General features: G+C 46.7%; 1 protein-coding gene across 1 annotated transcript in view; it reads right to left on the bottom strand.

Annotated features, from left to right (window-relative positions):
- Positions 1 to 19,831, bottom strand: part of LOC135824427 (uncharacterized) — a 227,268-nt gene that overhangs the window by 89,719 nt on the left and 117,718 nt on the right. The window contains exons 7-8 of the mRNA XM_065337162.1: positions 11,800 to 11,933; positions 666 to 992 (exon numbers count right to left, since the gene is read on the bottom strand). Of these exons, the coding sequence (XP_065193234.1) occupies positions 666 to 992; positions 11,800 to 11,933 (461 nt within the window). The remainder of the gene's footprint in view (positions 1 to 665; positions 993 to 11,799; positions 11,934 to 19,831) is intronic.

Raw genomic sequence — 19,831 nt, 5'->3', positions numbered from 1 at the left:
ACACTACCATTTGCCAGTTATGATTGCCAGTTAGGTGTAGAACATTAGTACCGTTGGTCAGTGTCGTGCAATGTTATCGCATGAGCTGATTGTAAAGTAATGAGCCGCGCCATGACAAAAGGGTGCTTATGGCACAAATGTCACAAACTGAGTTATGGATACAGCGCAATGGCTGAATTCTGACCGCTTCTGTTGCAAAAAACCGCAATCATGAAGCTTGATAAATCGCAACGAAAACTAATCGAATTCAAAAAGAAAATGTGTACTCTCAATATTGCATACTCAACTTTCAAACGAGTTTTCTCAGTTTGATGTCGCATGCCATAAGCACCCTTTTGCCGTGTCGCGGCTCAATTGTTGTGCTAGTGTATAATAGAGCGTAACTTGTAGCTCGTTGGCCCTCTTTCTTCTTATCTCTATATTGCTTGTTTATTGCATGTCTTCATTCATAATTTTATCAATAAAGTTCATCACCATTTTCTGGTAGCCAGACCATTAACTTGGTGAGAAGGCATCGGTACCTGTTCATGTGATGAAGTGAAGTAAAATGCCACAGTCATAGTAGTAAGCTTGTCTTACTATTGGACGTCCCATTCAGTGCCCTGAATTAATGACTTTTAGTCTAAATTATCCATGACTGGTACCTTTCCTCAAATTGTACTCACTATTTATTCGGGATTCAGGTGGGTAATCCATGGTGCAGTTTCCATTTCCGCAGTCTTCCACTGTGTTTTGGCAGTCTTCAGCTATGTAACAGTAGGATTGATGCAGGCTTAATTCCTTCTCACAAGTGCAAATGTAAGTAGAGCCTGCTTTTTTGCATTGTGTGTATCCAAAACAAATTGGAAATTGTCCATTTGCCAGGCATGTGTATCCAGGTGATGAACAATTCGGCGCAATAACTGGTACGGACTCATTACAACGGCAGTAGTAGTCAGCGCTTCCCTTATTGTTGAACTTCTGGAAATGTCCAGGTGCACAGGACTTTGACACTGGATAGCATAAGACATGAATAGACGAGATATAGTTTGACACTACGCTGACAAACCATAACTGCCTGGCTCTTAGAAGTAGAACACCCTTCAGTCTCAGGAACATTTTGAAAGTTTTCACTAGTACGAAATACAGTTTCATGCCTGATCATTAAACCATGGGACAATGGATTAAAATTAATAGAAATGTTGTATTGCCCTTCCTACTTGCACTAGTTCTATCACCTCTCTAGTTTATTTAATCCATTGTCCATAGTCATTTGATTTTGCCTGTATTTCACCTGATGATAAGGCATGAAACTATACTAGTGAAAACCTTTAAAATGTTCAAGAGCCTTAAGTGTGTCCTACTTCTGAGTTTAAAAAGGAGAAGAGACTAATAAGTTACTAGTTATGAATAACAGTTAAAGATAACTTATACAGTAACCAAACGAAAAACAACAAAACTAACAAGGATATTGAGACATTCGACAACTGGACACCTACTTGAAGTAGCTCCAAAACATCTACGAAGCGCAAACCAAAAACCGTCCAACTTGGAAGGCTGAGATGTAGAAAGTTCCAATTAGGCGTTGTTTTCGCACTACTTGTCTGTAAATGATACCGTAACCTTGGTAGACTGTTAGTCATAACTAGTCACGTACTGGTCCTTTTCTCGTCTTTACCTATTGTGTTGGTTCACCATCCGCGTGTAAATAGACACACCTGATCAGCCGTCACCCACAATATGGCAGGACGTACGTCATGGGAAACTACTAGTTATTGTACCTAACTTGTCCTTCATTGTACATGAACATCGCGTTTAGTAGAATACTGTAGTGACTTTCTGTTTGTGGCAGTTCGTTTTCAGAAGTCGATGATACCATTTTGATTTGGCCCATCGATTCAGGTTTCGCAAGTCGTCATGCAAATGTCCTTGGCAACTACGAAAACTGGAGGTAGCTTGGTATACGGGTGTTTATATGCACACTTGCATGGATCATGGAATCGAGGGATAAAATGTGTACCTGGAAAAACATGTGCACAGGTCCTCCCTCGTTAGTAGATAATCTCTGGGCCATCGATTTTTTTGTATCTTTAACACAAGTCTCTGCATGCCCCGCTCACATAACGAGCCACCAGCTTGGGGAATAGGAGGGTTTGTTAATTGCTTCGCCAGGCTCGGAGTGAGTGAGTTAGGAGTGTTAGAGCTGTGCGAATGTTTGTGTATGGCAGCTGGGCAGGGCTGCAGAGGCTGAGTGAGCTCTATGCAGGCAGTCGGGCAGGACCTGCTGGGGAGACTGAGTGAGCCCTATCCAGGCAGTCGGGCAGGGCCTGTTGCGGAGGCTGAGTGAGCTCTATGCAGGCAGCTGGGCAGGGTCTGCTGCGGAGGCTGATTGCTGGGGCCGGACAGGGCCTGCTGCGGAGGCTGAGTGAGCTCTATCAGCGACACGAAAAAGAAAAGAGAAGGCACTATGAGGAGCCGGTGAGGCAGGTTGAGCAAGCCTCCTTTGTTCAGGCGGTCATGTCAGCCAGTGGCGGAATGGGTCCAGCATCAACAGCACTGTATAAACGCAATGCTCATCTGTTGGCTGAGAAGAGGGGTGAGCACTACTCTCATGTTATGGCATTTGTTAGATGCAGGATTTCCTTTAGCCTTCTGAAATCTTGTATCATGTGCATTCGCGGTTGTAGGCGTTTAAATTTTAGTTTGAAATTTTCACCCTCCTGCGGAGCCCACGCTGCTTTGGCAGTGGCTCGCTTGCCCACGTAACCGTCGGAGACCATCATGAACAATGGACTGACTAATTATTTACTTGTCCTGTCTTTCTAAATAACATGTTATTGCACATGTTCTTGTTTTAATTTTTGGCACGTTTCGTACTTTGGAGTTATTTGTTGTTTTTGGAGAGTGAGCTCTATGCAGGCAGCTGGGCAGGGTCTGCTGGGGTCGCTGATTAAGCTCTATGCAGGCAGCTGGGCAGGGCCTGCTGGGGAGGCAGAGTGAGCTCTATGCAGGTAGCAGGGCAGGGCCTAGTGCCACTTGCTGTTGTTGTTCCTCCGGCTGCTGAGATTGTTCGTCCTCCTGGTGCCTCTGTCGCTGGACCGTCGTCAATTGATTGTTTCAAGCTTCTGAGTCTTCTTGCTCCGTCTGATCCTGTTCTGGCTGAGAGTTTCTCCAGTTATGATGCTGCCAGTGGCAAGTTTGTTCGTCCGCCTGAAGCCGTATCCCGTCCTCCCGACTGTTGTTGTTTGTTGTTGTTGTTTATTTATTTTACATCGCAGGGCAAACAAGCAGTTCTGCCCAATATTATGGAAGCGATGACAACCAGTAAGAAGAGTCAGAAATGAAGCGAAAAATAAATTAAAATTAAACAACAAAAATGGAAGTAGCAATGAGGGGAGGCAGGGTCAAGACGAGCAGAAAAAAATGGATCTCAAATTTACAAGTCGGGTCATCGTAGCATGATTCTATCGAGCCTCATCAGCAGGTTACGAAAGCCATTTCATTTAACCGAAGTAAAATACGCGTAGCATGCGTTTGAATTCGCGGACAGATACTATGGACTTCATACAGTCGGGCAGGCCATTCCAGAGTCGGCAGCTGGCTAGAAGCGGTCGGCATGCGCCAGAAGCACTGTGGGCAGGGGGAGGGGAAGGTTGCGTTCCGATTGACCTCGAGTGGTCATTGCTGTCGGCGGGCCTTGCAATACAATTCGGAACGACAACAGCTCACTGACGATTCCAGAACGGATTCAAAATGTCAGGAGTCGGAGCTTGCATTCTCCTCGGTCCAGTACTGGGCAGACACCCAGCCTGGTGTACAAGGGAAGAGTGTGGGCCAATGGGTGCTCATCGGCCACGCAACGGATGCAACGTTTATCCAGTTTGGCTACTGTGTTCCGCTGCTCAGCGGACAGTCCCGGGAGAAACGCATTCGACGCATATAGAATATCCGGTATGACAAGGGCAGAGTAATACAGCATCGCCTGCCTCACTGTTAGGCAGTGCCGGATCTGGTGGAGGATCCGCAGCTTCATAGCCGTGCGTCGGGCGATAGAGGTGACTTGCGGTGACCAGCGAAGATTTTCGTCCAGAGTGACTCCGAGGTAGCGAGCCGTGCTGGTCTGGGCAAGAGACGTGCCAGTGCAAGTAATGTGGAGGTCGAGGTGTGCCTGCCGTCCAGCTTTGATTGCAAGAACTTGCGTCTTTCCGGTGTTGAGGATAAGCCCTTTGGCATCGAGTAGCCTGGCGACAGCCGACACTGCTGCGGAAAGGGTGATGTTGATGGCGTGAGCGCTAGCGTGGCTCAGGTGCAGCATGATGACGTCCGCGAACATTAGTGTACGCACCGGGTCAGCTACTGATTCGACACATCTCGTGCAGATCGCGAATAATATCGGGCCAAGCACGCTACCCTGGGGGACACCGCACGTGCAAGCTGTTTCCTCTGAGCGTGTACCGTTGGTAGTGACCACACTGGCGTCGTGCGCTGAGGTAGTCCGCAAACCTGTCCAGTGCCGTAGAGGAGACACCAAGTTCGAAGAGATCCTGGAGCAAGGTCTGATGTTGGACCTTGTCGAAAGCTTTGCTCATATCAATGAGCACCACGCCGGTATGCAGGTGCTGGTCTGCGGCTTCGTAAAATTGATCCACAGCCAACAAGTGTCAACCGCCCGCCGTTACTACTTCTCGTTCTGACCCGCTGGCGCTACCTGATGATGGTCCGCCACTTCAGCCGCCGTCCTCTGGTCCAGTTAGTACTTCTTCTCCTGTTTCTCTTCGTTCTGGCCGTGTTCGCACTGCACCTGCTCGACTACAGTCAGTTTCAAAAAGATTAGCAATCCTGGTGATCGCCCGGGGAGTTTGCCGTCTTACCGTATGAGCGCTCGAGCGCTGCCTGGAAAAACTCACTGTGAACTCGAAAGCATGAAAAATGACAACTCACTGAGGTCGATGTCGGTACAGTCGTGTACGTCTGGTTCACAACAAACGAGTTCTTCCTCGTATCGATTATGGAGTCAGAGAGGACATGTCGAAAGTGTAGTAAATGCCAAGGCTGACGAGCGGCATGGGTCCCAATATGTTTTGTGACCAAATAGTTTCTTTGAGCTGCGATCCAATTTACTCTCACCATGTGACGAAAACGACATCGACACAGACTCATTCCCAAGGCCATGACTTGGCGAAGCTATCCGTATGACTTCGACAACATTTTAAGAAAAGCAGACGCCTGTGGAAGCTGATAGAAGACGGCGTTGACTTCTAAATTCAAATAAATTGGTGATCTTGAAATACTAAAATAATTCTCAAAAAGAAATCGATCGATCGATGTGCCGGTGTATTCAACACGTAGCTACAGCGCAATGACTTCCGTATTCACTCACACCGTTTCAGTGTTTCGGGTGTGTTCACATGGCGTGAGCCAGTCAAGTGTCAGTCGGGAGGAAGCGGGAGCTCCAACAACAACAATCGTGAACAACAACAAGTCTGCTTGATCCCTGACCAAAAAACAATGAAAAAAAGTGTGAGGTGAAGATAGGTTGGGATTTGAACTCACAACTTCATGGTCAGCAGACAGCATCCATAACCACAAGGCCAGAAAGGAAAAGGTAAATCGTGGGTTTTGATAGAAAAATCGATACTGGCTTCCAGGGCAAATTGCAAACCATGGGAAAAGGCCGGAAACCTGGCCGAAATTCTAACTCCTTAACGGCTGGTCCACTTGTTCCGAAACCTTCACAGAACAATTTGCCGTGCCCTAACCAGCCCTTTTATGTACTTCGTTGTCCAATTTTCCCTTATCTTTGTTTCGGGGTAAACAAGTTAGTTGTTTACGATAGGATTATATTCTCACTTGGCCATTGTAGGCAAATCATAAGGACCCGACATCTAAAGGATCCTGCATGAAAGTAGGCAGCTGCGAGATGTGTATCTCGCGCATGCTCTTGCATGGCTACGTAATGCATTACATCATAATACAACATCCCCTTCGTCATAAAGGAGTTTAACAACCTACATAACATACCGTACGCATATGACGGCGTGTTCACAATATAGAACATAACATCCAACAATAGCTCTATGTACAAGGTAACAATCATGAATGGCACACGACGGCGTGCTAACAATGCAGAGACATAGTATCCAACAATAGCTCTATGTACAATATAACAATGGCACCTCAGCTACTGTGACATAAGCGAACAGGTCCATGAGGCCTCTCTGGCCCTACACATCCAGGATTGACCTGGGTGCGACTGCGCGGCCAGACCGTGTTCGATACAGCTGGGTGGCAGGTTCAGCAGGCTGGCTGACGTCACACGGTGACGGCGGCTGAGACTGGCTAACGTCGCTCCACGGCGACGGCACGTCACTCGGCGGCTGAGGGCCTGCGAGACTGGCATCCGGCGGGAAGTGGACCCGCCTCTCTCTGAGGTGGGTACGGTTGCGCCGCACTTCTGTCCCATGGTCAGGCTGCACCATGTATGACCGTGGTCCGTTGACAGACTGGGTTACGATACCAGGTTCCCACAGGTGCGTGGTCGGGCTGCGGATGCCGACGTGCTGACCAGGAACTAGGGGGCGGAGAGACTGCGCTCGCTGGTCATGGTGTACTTTCTGCTGGTCTTGCCGTTCCTCGAGCTTCTGTCGGATGGCCTCGTCCCGAGTGTCGCGCTGGTGTTTGCGAGGCAGGTTGTCCTGTACCTGACGACCGAACAGCATCTCGGCCGGCGACGGTAAGCCCTGGCACACTGGGGTGGCGCGAATGCACAGCAGTGCTAAGTGCGGGTCGGTCCCGCTCTCCCTTGCCTTCTCGAGAGCTCTCTTAGCGATCTTGACTTGCGATTCGATAAAGCCGTTACTCTGCGGTGATGTGGCGACGACGTACTGTGGCGGAATCCATATTCGGCAGCAAACTCCGCGAACAGATGGCTGCTGTATTGCGGCCCGTTGTCCGACTTCAGCACGGCTGGGATGCCGTGCTCACCGAAAATCTCCTTGAGGTGCTGGATGATGGCCCTGCTGGTCGCTTGTCCGGCAGGCAGCTTCCGGGTGATAAAGTACTTGGAGTAGTAGTCGGCGGCAATGAGGTATTCTGACCCGCCGAGGTAGAACAGGTCCGTGCCTAAGGTGTGCCATGCCCTTGGCGGAATATCGGGCTGCACCAGTGGTTCCTTGGCTTGACTGCTCTGGTGGCGCTGGCACGTCGTGCAAGATGAGACAGTTGCTTCGATATCCTTGTTGATGTCCTTCCAGAAGACGGACGTTCTGGCTCGCAGCTTGGTCTTCTCTATGCCTTGGTGGCTGGCGTGCAGCTTGCTGAGGATTTCCCTCCTCATTGGCGGGGGAATCAGGACGCGACTGCTCTTCAGGATGAGACCGTCCTCGGTGCTCATCTCGTCGCTGAAATTCCAGTACGGGAGCAGAATTGCCGGCACCGCGCTCCTCTCTGATGGCCAGCCACTGAAGATCATCTCCTTCAGTGCTGACATCTCGGCGTCTTTAGCCGACTCCTCGCGGATCCTCGTCATCGCTGCATCGCTGAATTGCGGGAACACGGCGTGTACACTGACGTCGAGGTCCTCAATTGGCTCTGTTTCCTCTGGCGACAGTCGGGATAGCGCGTCTGCGATCGGAATGTCCTTTCCGGGGCGGTACTTGATGGTCATGTCGTACGGCTGCAGCTTCAGCAGCATGCGCTGTAGACGCGGCGGGGCTGCGCGGAGGTGCTTGAGCTTGATTGACTCCAGCGGCTTGTGGTCGGATTCTACTGTGAATGACTGACCGAATAGGTAGGTGTGGAATCTTTCACACCCGTACACGACAGCTAAGAGCTCACGCTCAATATTGGCGTAGCGAGACTCCGTCTCGGTAAGCTTCTTGCTGGCGAATGCAACAGGCTTGTCGTCCTGCAGCAGAGTGGCACCGAGACCTTTCATGGAAGCGTCGACTTGTAGTGTCGTTGCCTTGCCTGGGTCAAAGTAACTGAGCGTTACTTCTGTCGAAATGGCGGCCTTGACCTTGTCGAAGGTGCGCTGGTGGCTGTCTGTCCAGGCGAACGGTGTATCTGGCTTGGTCAGCTCACGCAGGTGCGCGGTCAGTGTACTGGCATTCGGTATGAACGGGCTCATGTACGTGACTAGCCCGAGGAACGTCTGGAGCTCGTCCTCGTTCTCGGGGTGCTCCATCTGCTTCAGCGCTGAGACCTTCTTCGGGTCGGGCTGTATTCCGTCAGCGCTGCAGATGATGCCAAAGAACTTGATCTTGTCCTCTTTGATGCGGCATTTGTCTGGGTTCAACTTCAGGCCAGATTGTTCGCAGCGAACCATCATCTGGTGCATGTTGAGATCATGGTCCTCGTCTGACGTCCCGTATGTGACGATGTCGTCTGCGATGCCGGTGACGCCTGAGCACCCTTCGAACGTCTGGTCGATCCTTGCTTGGAAGACATCTTGCGACATCTTGAGGCCGAATGGCATGCGAAGGAATCTGTAGAGCCCGAATGGTGTGTTGAAGGTGGTGAGGTAACTGGATTCGTCGTCGAGCTCCACATTGCAGTACCCACATTTGACGTCGACGATCGAGAACACTTTGGCACCTCTCAACTTCGGGGTGATCTCCTCAATGGTGGAGACCACGTGGTGCTCTCGCAGGATGGCGTGATTGAGGTCCTTGGGGTCTAGGCACAGGCGTAGCTTGCCATTGTCTTTGAGGCGGAACACGAGGCTGTTCACCCACGCTGTTGGTTCGCCTTCCTGGATCTTGGTGATGATGCCGTTCTGGATCATGTCCTCCAGCTCCGTCTTGATCTCGTCTCTCAGTGCGATGGCGTGGAGGTGGCGTGGAGGGTGTACAACCGGGACGACGTTGGGGTTCACCGTGATGTGGTACTTGCCTGGGAATTTCCCAATGCCATCGAAGCACTTCGGGTATTGCTTCATCAGGTCGTCCTTGTCTCGGATGCTCGCTGGCTTCTCCTGGACAGCGCAGTTCAGCGTGACTAACTGCAGGGCTGTCGCTGTCGGGAGGCCGATGATAGCAGTGCCAGGGCAGTCCGTGATGTAGAAGTCAGCGAGTTGACTCTTGCCATCGTAAGAGCACGGAATAGGACGGGTTCCGCATTGCTTTATCTTGGATCCGCCGTACGCTGTGAGGGTGGTACTTGACGGCTTCACGGACGTCGGCTTTGGGTATCCGTTTGGTCCGACGTGCTGGGGAAACATTTGGCAGAACACTCTCAGTGGCAATATATTGCCCTGGGCGCCCGTATCCACCTTGGCTCTCAAGGTGGCCGGTCTGTTGGTGTTGTCCAGGCTGACATTGAGGGTCGCGAACACCTCTCGCTCTAGTGGCGGTTGGTGACGCTCGACGCTGTCAATGATGACGGCGTCGAAATGCAGTGCGTCGAAGCGTCTCCGTGGGCTGGGGCTCCTCTGGGGGTAGCGCTCCCGCGGGCTGGGGCTCCTCTGGCGCCAGCGTCCGCGTTGCTGGCCCCTTCCATGTGCCTCGTCTCTCCCCTGCGAACGGCATACGTTTGCCCAGTGATTCGCCTTCCCGCATTTGTTGCAGGTGGAGCCGTGCGCTGGGCACTTGCTTGGGTGGTGGGTTCGTCCACATTTGCCGCAGTCTGCGTGTCCCACAGATTTGGAAATGGCGTGAACCGTTTCAGGTAGACGGCTGCTGCTGGTGGCGGTGGACAGCTGCTCCATGTGGCGCTGTGTTGCTTCATAAGTACGGGCCTTGTCAAGCGCTTCGTCCAGAGTCAAATCACTACCACCCTCCAGCAGGCGTTCTTGCACTTTCGAGTGCTTCGTCCCCACGATTAGCTGTTCTATCAGGCGATCGTTAGTCTCCTGAGCGTCCCTGAACTTGCACTTGGACGTCTTCTTCTTACACCTCGCAAAGAAATCATCTACAGACTCGTCGGGTTGCTGGCGGTATTTCTGAAGCTCAAACCGAGCCAGTCGTGCATTTACCCGTGGCTGCAAATACTTATTAAATTTCTTGAAGACGGCAGCTACTTTGGATTTGTCGCTTGCATTATCCCACTCGAAACTATTGAAAGCATCAACACCAGTTCTCCCGATCCATAGCATGACATAGGCGACCTTTTCCTTGTCGGACTTGTCGGAAAAGGGCCCTTGGAAAACTAGAAGGCAGTATTGTTGGAACCGCTCGAATTCGTCAGGTAAATCTGCGGCTTGCCAATCCATCGACGGCGGGGTAAATCCGGCTGCTTCTGCCATTTTACCTCTTGCACCGGTGGCGCTACTGCGACAATTCTAGGGCGTTTATTTAGTTTACTTCTGACACCATGTTTCGGGGTAAACAAGTTAGTTGTTAACGATAGGATTATATTCTCACTTGGCCATTGTAGGCAAATCATAAGGACCCGACATCTAAAGGATCCTGCATGAAAGTAGGCAGCTGCGAGATGTGTATCTCGCGCATGCTCTTGCATGGCTACGTAATGCATTACATCATAATACAACAATCTTCATACTTTTTAAGACCAAAACCTGATTGCTTATCTTTTTGAAACAGACTCTAGCTGACTATGTCCTGGACTGAGTTTTTATTTGGGGTTGTTTTCTTTTGTTTGTTTCCTAGGTATTTCGTCCATTCCGTGGACTTGAATTTTTGGTAGGGGGGGGGGGCACAGTGTAATAGGTGTATTTATGCTACGACCTGTACATAGTCACTATTCATATTTCCCGCTCGTTCCCCTTGACGATGAGATCCACCCATGTATAGAAGAGCGCATGTTCCAGTGGATCTCTAGTGTTGTCTGAGTTGTTCTCCTGTACTCCTTTTCATTCTTGTCTACACTCTTGTCGAAATATTTTCCATACTCAATACTATAACACCCCTGTGCTCTGGTGTGAGGGGACTTCATTTAGCCGAGAGCTTGCAGTGCTGTGGGAATGGGTGTGTCCACCCTACTACAGTACGTATCGCCTATAAGGTTGACGGCTATAGTAATATACCGGATATAGTGATCAATTTCTTAAATTCATTTTCATTTGCCATAACTAAGTATACACAGTTATCGCGTATAGTGATAATCGTCTATAGTAATATATCGCCTATAATGATCAAATTCATATTGCAAAAGACCTTTATTACATTATTTTTGCATCGATTATAGTGATTGTTGTAAAATCAAGTGGTGTCAGGGGAAAACAGAGTGTTACTTCTTCGTGAAAAACTAACTTATCCAGTGTTGTTTGGCGAGTTCTGCTTGTACAAGTTGCCAAATATGCCTCTATCGTGAGGAAATGCTGATGTTGTGTGACATGAGCTGTAGCCAGCTATTCAGTGCGTATGTGCACGGCGCCCTGAGTCGTTTGACACCCCACTCGGATACATTTCATGCAGTATTGGTTATAGTGACATATCGCTTATAGTGATAAAATGCTCAAAATCAAACACCAACGCTATAGGCGACACTGCCTGTACTTTCCATTCTTCTATCCTCGTGATTTTCACTCGGAGTGTATACATTTTATTGTAGTTTCATAATTCTCTCCAGTCACATATTCCATTGATAATTGTGACAAAAAAACGTTCTATAATACTTTAATCGTCGCCATGGTTGTGATATGAGTGCAAATAGAGTTGTATTCATTGCTTTATTAAGATTATTCTCTCCACGTCCCCTTTCTTAGTAACACGGCGACTAATTTTTTTGAAACGGTGCTCGTTCTGAATCAACATTATCTTGATAACAATAGGGGATGATGAAAGAATTCCACATACAATGTACCATGCATTGCTTTGGCACTTTTGTTTAATGATTTTCACCATTAATGTCCTAGCATACCTTGATTCAAGTACACCACAACCCGTGAGTCAAGAAGGACACACCCGAAACAGAAGTTGCTGGAGATAGGTAGGATACCATGCAAATTGACATAGAGACTTGGTTTCAGAATAAGAGGATTGCTACTCAGATATCTACAAAGGACAAAAGAGATCAGAGGAAACTCATGGTCAATTACCGGAAAAAGGAAGACTTAGTGGCAGCTACTTCGGCGATGGTATGGAAGGCTGCTTTTACTGGCAAAGCGAAGCACAATCATCACCATGTATTCGTACAGTGAATAGTTAAACCCAACACGAATGAAAATTGAGAACTAGAATAAAAAATTATAAACATATTCAATATCGAACACGAATAAAATAATACAAAACAAAATATGTAAAAAAATTCAATATCAAACACGAAACTATTTACCCAACCAATTCATAATGCAATACCTGCAAAAAACAACAAATAACTGTGTCACTGATGGAACTCCACTACCTGATCAACATGTAGAGACTACTTAAGCACATGCTCAGAAGCCGCTCTCCACAACGGCCAACTCCCTGATCGCATGGGCGATGGTATGCCAAAGGTTCACCGCGAATGAACATTATCCCTGGCCTGCGCAAAGCGAAGGACAACCGACACCACACATAGGCCATTAGCTGGGCATACGATCGATCGGCAGTTGCCAGCAATCCACTCAATTGCTTAATGAATGTCGTACACTCCGGGGCACAACAGCCCGCCGTGGTAAAGACTAGAGGGGTAAATGAACCACGGTCGACATTGTTGATATGCTCGGCATACTAACTCTTCTTGCGGCGCTCATCTTGCTGCAGAAGATCACTTATGGGCTTGCTCTTGTATGATGCTGCATCCGGGTGGAAGAACCGGACATCCAAGTATGCATTCTGGGCCAGGGTCCAGAATCCACGAGCTCTGACATCAGCGGGGCCGTCGCTCATGGCGTTTGTTGATGCCGCTAAAAACACCTCGCCTGTGATCGGAGCGAGTACAGGCTCGACTGCCACATCTGAGCACACCTCTGTCAGTAGATCCGATACTACATCTCTTACTTCATTGTGACTCACGCTGCTACCTGGGGCTTCACGAGGTGATTGTCACGTGTTTGTCGCGCTGGAAACAAAGTGTCTCTGTAAGTTTGTATCCCTGTTGATGGTTTGGCCCGGAGAGCAGTATATAAGTGGTGCCTTTTAGGCGCAATCTTCCTCAGACTATTCAAGCTCAACTGACGAGGGGAGAAATCCCCAAAACACTGTGTATTGAGCAGGGAGTGGTGCTTTCTTTCAGGTTTGCTGAGCGGAAGGTGCGACGTGCTCCTTGTGTGCTCCGGATGGCAGTCCGGAGTCAGTCAAGTGTCAAGTTCGGCAAGAAGCGTGAGCAGTATAAGGGGAGGAGGTTCTGGACCACCTTCAAGGTGGTCCAAAATCGACTTTCTCGATCGGCCCGAAGGGCCTCCCTCCAAAGTCTCCCCCTCCCCCTATACTACTAGGGTAACGTGTGAGATAATGACTCTGTGAGATAATGACTCTGTGAGATAATGACTCTGTGAGATAATGACTCTGTGAGATAATGACTCTGTGAGATAATGACTCTGTGAGATAATGACTCTTACCAGGAGATAGGTCTGCCATACAGTTCCCCCCTCTCCTACCCTATAGTTCTAACCCTTCAATACACTTCTTATTCTTTATGGTAAGAAATATGTGTGTGAGATCCAAGTACTAATATTACAACTCCAAGTACTAATTTTACACCTCCAAGTACTAATTTTACCACTCCAACCTCTGATCCCATGTTGGCTCAACCCAGCCCCAGAAAAGTGAGTCAACTTGCTGTCTCCGAGAAAATCGGAAGTGAGTCAACTTCAGCTTTTTCACTTACCCCATCTTGGCTCACTTCGAGGACTGATGTGGGATCGGTTCCTGAGCCAACTTCGGGTGGTTCAGCTTTGGGTGAGAATCATAATTATTCTATATTAGAGGAACGGTTGCCATAGCTATAACCAACGATTCTCCACAAACTTTCCAAGATGACAAGCAAGAAGCCAACCCCCCCCCCCCCCCCCCCAGGTCTCACACAGGCCCAGACCGACCGGCTCCAAGTAGCACAAAACCGTGGGGCAAGAGCAGTTTATGGCCGGCCGGGGTTCTCTCGTGCCAGTGATCTCCTGGAACGCATGCAGGTGTTCAGGATTGGAGAAGTACATCGGCAGAAGGTCCTGGTCTTTGTCTGGAGGTGCATACACGCCAGTGCGAGTCCATCTCTCCAGGAGCTCTTCGTACGCTGCGCGGATCGTAGGACGCGCCTGGATCTCGCCCTGGGGCTCCGTCTACCAGCTACGCGAACCCGCGCCGGACGATCTCGCCCTGCCTCCCGAGGTAGTGTCCTTTGGAACGTCCTACCGGATGCAGTCAGAGTACTGTCGTCTCTCAGCAGCTTCAAAGCTGCCGTCGTACCGTATACCCTCCGATCTTCCTGATGTTATGATTAGAAACTTGCCCTGAGACAGCTTCCTGTCTGTGATTGATTTTCACTGTTTACCATTATTATTTGCCATGGCGACCCCCGCAAGTCCGTAACTGGCAGGGCAGGGTTGGGCCTTTCATCCTCCCGATGTTAGTAGCAAGTACTCTCGTTAGCAGTAACTGTTAGTACTTTGTTTGTTTTTTATTTTATTTTATTTTTTTATTTTATTTTATTTTCTCTATTTATTCTCTTTACCAGGCGTGGGCCATCCCCTGGACAAACAAAATGGGTGCCTTATTATTATTTTTCTGTTTCTGTTTTAATGACAGTCCACTGCACGCCTGAAAAAAAGTACTTAGTTTATTAGGCGGGTTACAGAACTATCGACTTATCGTTCGCTGGCTTACTTGTAGTTTGATAACGCTTCGCTCTTCATTGAGATATCTACCATTCTCTCTTTTTCTCCTTATTTTCTCCCCAACCCTCCTTCCCTGTAACATAATAACATATTCGCTGCCTTGTCATTGAGCATTTGTGCTCGTTTGGATTTGCGAATTCAAATAAAGTATACAAACAAACAAACAAACCCCGTTTGACACAGCTACTGTTCTCAACGACTTCATTGATTATCGAATCATCATCAAGGATGGGAATAAATGTGGTTCACTGACAATCAATGGTAAGGAACCATACATAAAATTCACTGATGAGACAAATATCATGAATGTTGTGAAGAAAGGACAAGAGGATTCTCTGAAATTTTCTTCTGACAGTGACATTTGTAAATCCATCCGTTGTATCGAGAAGCAGATAGAATCCGAAGGAAATGTGGTTAGAAGCAGGATTAACACAGCAAAGTGTGACCACCCAATCCTGTTTCTCCAGATTTCTCCTGATTGTGCTATCTTTGATGAGGATAACAAACCATCAAAAACCAACAAGATCAAGCAAGGTGACACCGTCAATGGTATCGTTCACCTGAAGTGGGTTTACAAAGACAAGACCGATGACACTCTCAGTCTCAAACTTGTTGTTGTTGCTATAAAGCATTTCCAGAAAGAAGAAGTGAAATTCTCAGCAAACGATTTGTAAAAAATAGTCAAACAATTCACAAAAACAGAAAAGTAAAATATATTTTTTAGAAGTGAAATCATGAATGCGTGGTTTGATGACGACTGCTCTATATACAAAGAAGAAGAAGAAGAAGTCATGGATACATGGATAGATGATGAACACTCCACCAGGAAAGATAAGAATAATGATAGCGGACTTCATTGACTATAGAAACCAGGTATGGTTTCCTACAGATATAGAATTGATGATTTTGGAAAATGAAGTAACTCCACAGGATCTTGAGGTGTATGAGATGAAGAAAAATGATCTGTATGATACCACAATTTACTTGGAAGAAATAGAAAAATCCAAAACCAGAACAGGAATCGAAACAAGGTTGGAGATAACCCTGAACATGGTTGGTTTACCAAAATATCTTAGCAAAACCCCATTCAACAATCTTGTTGATGAAATTCAGAGGATCAAAGAAGTAGCAAACAAAGAGAAAAAAGTCAAAGTGAGTTACAAATTCCTATTTTCGAAACTCATTGCTGATGAAGATGATGTGATCAAGATCAAACCATTCATTCCAAAGTGTAAAAAATCACAACAAAGACTTGATGTCATATGGAAGAACTATAGAGAATCGAATGTGTAAGAAAAGTAAAATAAAAAATATATATCTTTTTTTCTCGTGATCACTGGACAAACTGCTTCATCATATCCGGAGCATAACTCATGAATGAAATGCTACTATCAAACCCCTCCTCAGCCAGATATCTTGGTATTTCATGGTGTCCGAACGCTAACGTACTACATCCATCTTCTGTGATATATCGTTTAGTGTCCAATGGTGATAAAGCTATCTTATTAACTGTTTCTCCGAAAATGACGTGTCTATGACTCCGGAGTGTTGTCATTTCTCGATGGAACACGGATTGATCCAAGAGACAATTTCGGAAATCATCATGTGTGATAGTTTTCTTGAGCGCTGCTGTTTTCATCCCCTTTGCTCTTTTTCCACTTTCCTCACCAGAGTAACTGTACATCTTGGAGCGAAGTCCTACAAACTCAGTGATCAGTTTCCCACCGAGTTCATCTTTGAACAGGCCAACAACTTTCTTGTTTTTCTCGGAATATAACGGATGTGATTGATCATAATTGCTTGTATCATACTTCTCAAGAAACTCACTCATGTCATCAAACAGATCATCAGTAAAGAAATGAAGAACCAAGCTGTCTGTATCGGTGTACAAGAGTTTCACATCAGAGCCATACAACTCTTTCAGGTGATTGTAGTAAAAGTCATACATGAGTGTCTTTGAGAGATCCAAAATCGACATCCCAACATATATGGGCTTGTTGAGGACGACCTTTGTCCTGTTACTTTGTACCCCGACTAGGTCATCGTTGAAGATCACATGGCGGTTGTACGTTGGTTTGGCAACAAGCTGTTTGATTTTCTTCTCCTCACGACTTCTCAACAATTGTATGTTGACTCTCCTCCGAACGTTCTCCATAGTTTTCCCGAACACCGCATTGTTCATCAGTTTATAGAAGTCCTTAGAGAAATCATCCTTTGCCTTCTTCCGGAGGTCTGTATTCTTCTCGATGTAGTTTCTCATCCACGGTGTCTGAGTAAATTTCAGAGCACGATGAATTTTGACACAACGTAGTCCGAGCTGAGTGTAGAGTTTCAAGTTTCGGTAATGGAGAACGTACTTTGTCTTGTCCCTCAAGTTTGGTACAAGTTTGAGAGCATCTACTCCAGAAGAATTGAGTTTATCAACAAGCTCCTGCTGGTATGGAGATAGCATGTCCTCATTGACGGAAAGACGGTCCGGAGCAACTGGATAATCGTTGTGCTCCTCATGAAGTTCGTGTGGATATTCCAGATCACACTCGATGATATACCCCGATGAGGAATCATCTTGAGTGTTCAGTATCTTGTTCAGGAGTTTCTCTGATAGTTTCTCCCACCGAAAACCAGACACTGGGAGATGTTGTGACATTGCCCAACCATAAAGAATGTTGGCATCGAGATACTGGATAAATGACGATGGCTGATGAGCATCAAATTTCTCCTGATAGTGATTATTAGCAGCAGCATATCGTTGTGAGACCATCGACACACCGCCTCTCATTCCTGATTCTACAAACAAGTGCTGATCATAGTCTGTTAGTAATTCTAAGGACACACCTGAGTACATCAACAGAGCATCCCAGGCAAATCCAGGCAGAGTGTAGTAATTTGCTGGATCCAGCTGATACGTTCTGACAGCTTCTACTCTGAAATTCTCAAAGATGTCAGCCAAGAGAAACACGTCGGTCTTGAGATACAAGTCATGATAATCACCAAGAGTCTGACAGTCGAATTTCACCCACATTGTCTCAGCATGTTTGTAGTCATCGTCACTCACCTCCTCATCAGACAGTGAAGAATAGAACTTACTCTGTGCTGGTAGCTGAGTCTCATCGAACCTGGAGAAGCTGTTCATGTACTCATAGGGGTATACTCCTTTCCTCATCAACAGCTGAAGGTTTGACAACGTCTTGGTGAAAGTGAATGACTCATCTGGTGTCGTTTTCACCAGTCTATCAAGTGAGGCATTGAGAAACTGGCAGCTGTCGATGAAGCGGAACTGTCTCCATGTGAATGAGATGAATTTCTCCATGTTGTTGGGAATGACTGATATCTCACCCACAGTTTTACTCTTACACACACCGTCCTTATCCGTGTATGTGACGGTCTCAACATCTGTCTTGCCGATTGCTCCGATGAGATGATGACTGTCATAGCCTTTCAGGTTGTGAAAAACCACAGGGATGTGCTGCTTGTATGGATAAATTCTGAGTTTGATGTTACAGTCATTGTGTGCGGCACCGCGGAAATCACCAGTGATGTGGTCGTGATCACGGACTCTGTCATCACAAAGTTTCTTTTTACAAATCCAACAGTCTTCTGTCTCTCTGAACAATTCTTCTTGTTCCTTAGTGAGATCCATCGGTGCTGGATTATTGAGTGCTGATTGGATTTTCTTCTCCTCATTTTTGAGTTTATCAAAGAATACATCCATGGCATCAGCACCCCGGTAGAAACACTGACTTGTCATCACTCCGTCAGAACGCACCACGACATAACCAAAACCACAAGGAACATGCTGTGAATCCCGGCTGGTTTGTTGGCTTTTCACTCCATCAATTTTCTTGATCAGTGCCTCAGTGTCAGCATAGATTACATAGGGACATTGTAGCATTTTGTGATGATTAATGAACTTCAGTGTTGGTGGATTTCCATCTTCGTCCGGTTCTGGTAGTACCATGTGTGCTGATAATCCAGTGACATTATCACAATACTCCTGATGATTGCTCAGGGATTTCTCTGTGTTGTGTGGTTGGAGACATCTTGTACAGAAGAATTTCCTGGCTTTATGCTTTGACTGATCGTAGCACAATCTGCTGAAATCTTTGATCCAACAGTAGTGATTCTGATCTTTTTTTTGGTATAGTAGAAGATTGATCACTTTCTCACCTCTTTTCTTTGTCAGCAGTAGTGGATAGATCACGTTATCTTCATACCCAGACATTGATAGCTAGGCTGTTTTGCTTCTCGACTTTGGAAATTTGACTCAGTGGTGTTGGAAAATCGATTCCGAACAGATCAAGTTTGTTGTTATGGTCTGTATACTGAGTTACCCTGTCACTATGCTTCTTTGCTGGATACAGAGCTGAGAGCAGTGCCCACATCAGACATTTATCATCCTTATTCTTGACATTGATGATTGCCTTCTTTTTCTTGAGCTCGTTCGGTAAATCAATGTAGGATTTACCTCTCATTGGCTGATATGCTGCTACATCAACGTAAAATCCGACGATATGATTGATGTGCCAGTTTGATCCATTCTGTATCCACTTATCGATATTTCTATGAATTTGTGAGTGTGCCGTTCGAGTACCGTCATCAATCTCATGAGATGTTGTGACTGTCATTGGTCCACTCCTGAAGTACGGTGTGTCTATGGTTGTTATGTCATCTCCTTTCTCCATTTCTACTTTTAGTGTCAACTGGCTTTCACACCTTTGAGATTTTCCAGTTCTTTCTGTATCAATGTTCTCAGTGGGATGTTGATACTATCAAAGAATATATACAGATCAGGATGATTCTCTTTCGGTTCATCGATGAACGATTTCAGAATCCCTTTGGGTACTGACTTTGAGACTGTGAACAGTGGTGTGACAATCGGTTTCCTCTTCTTCTTTCGATTCTTCCGAATCTGTTGCTTGAGAAGTTCCCGATTCTTTCTTTGGTCTAATTTTTTATGAATCCACCGTAGTTGTTTCTCAGTCTTGAGTTTCTTCCCGTCATAGGTGATAGTGAGTTTGCTCAGGTAAAATTCCATCTTTACACTACACAAGGATTTTTCAATCAGTGATAGCATTACTGTATATCACAACCCTCTAATATACATTAATCTACATCCTAGAAAGAAAGAAAAAAAGA

This window comes from Sycon ciliatum, chromosome 9 (assembly GCF_964019385.1).
Source record: "Sycon ciliatum chromosome 9, ocSycCili1.1, whole genome shotgun sequence".
NCBI lineage: Eukaryota > Metazoa > Porifera > Calcarea > Leucosolenida > Sycettidae > Sycon > Sycon ciliatum.
Note: the sequence above shows the minus strand (reverse complement) of the source record. Positions and strands in the feature narration are given on the sequence as shown.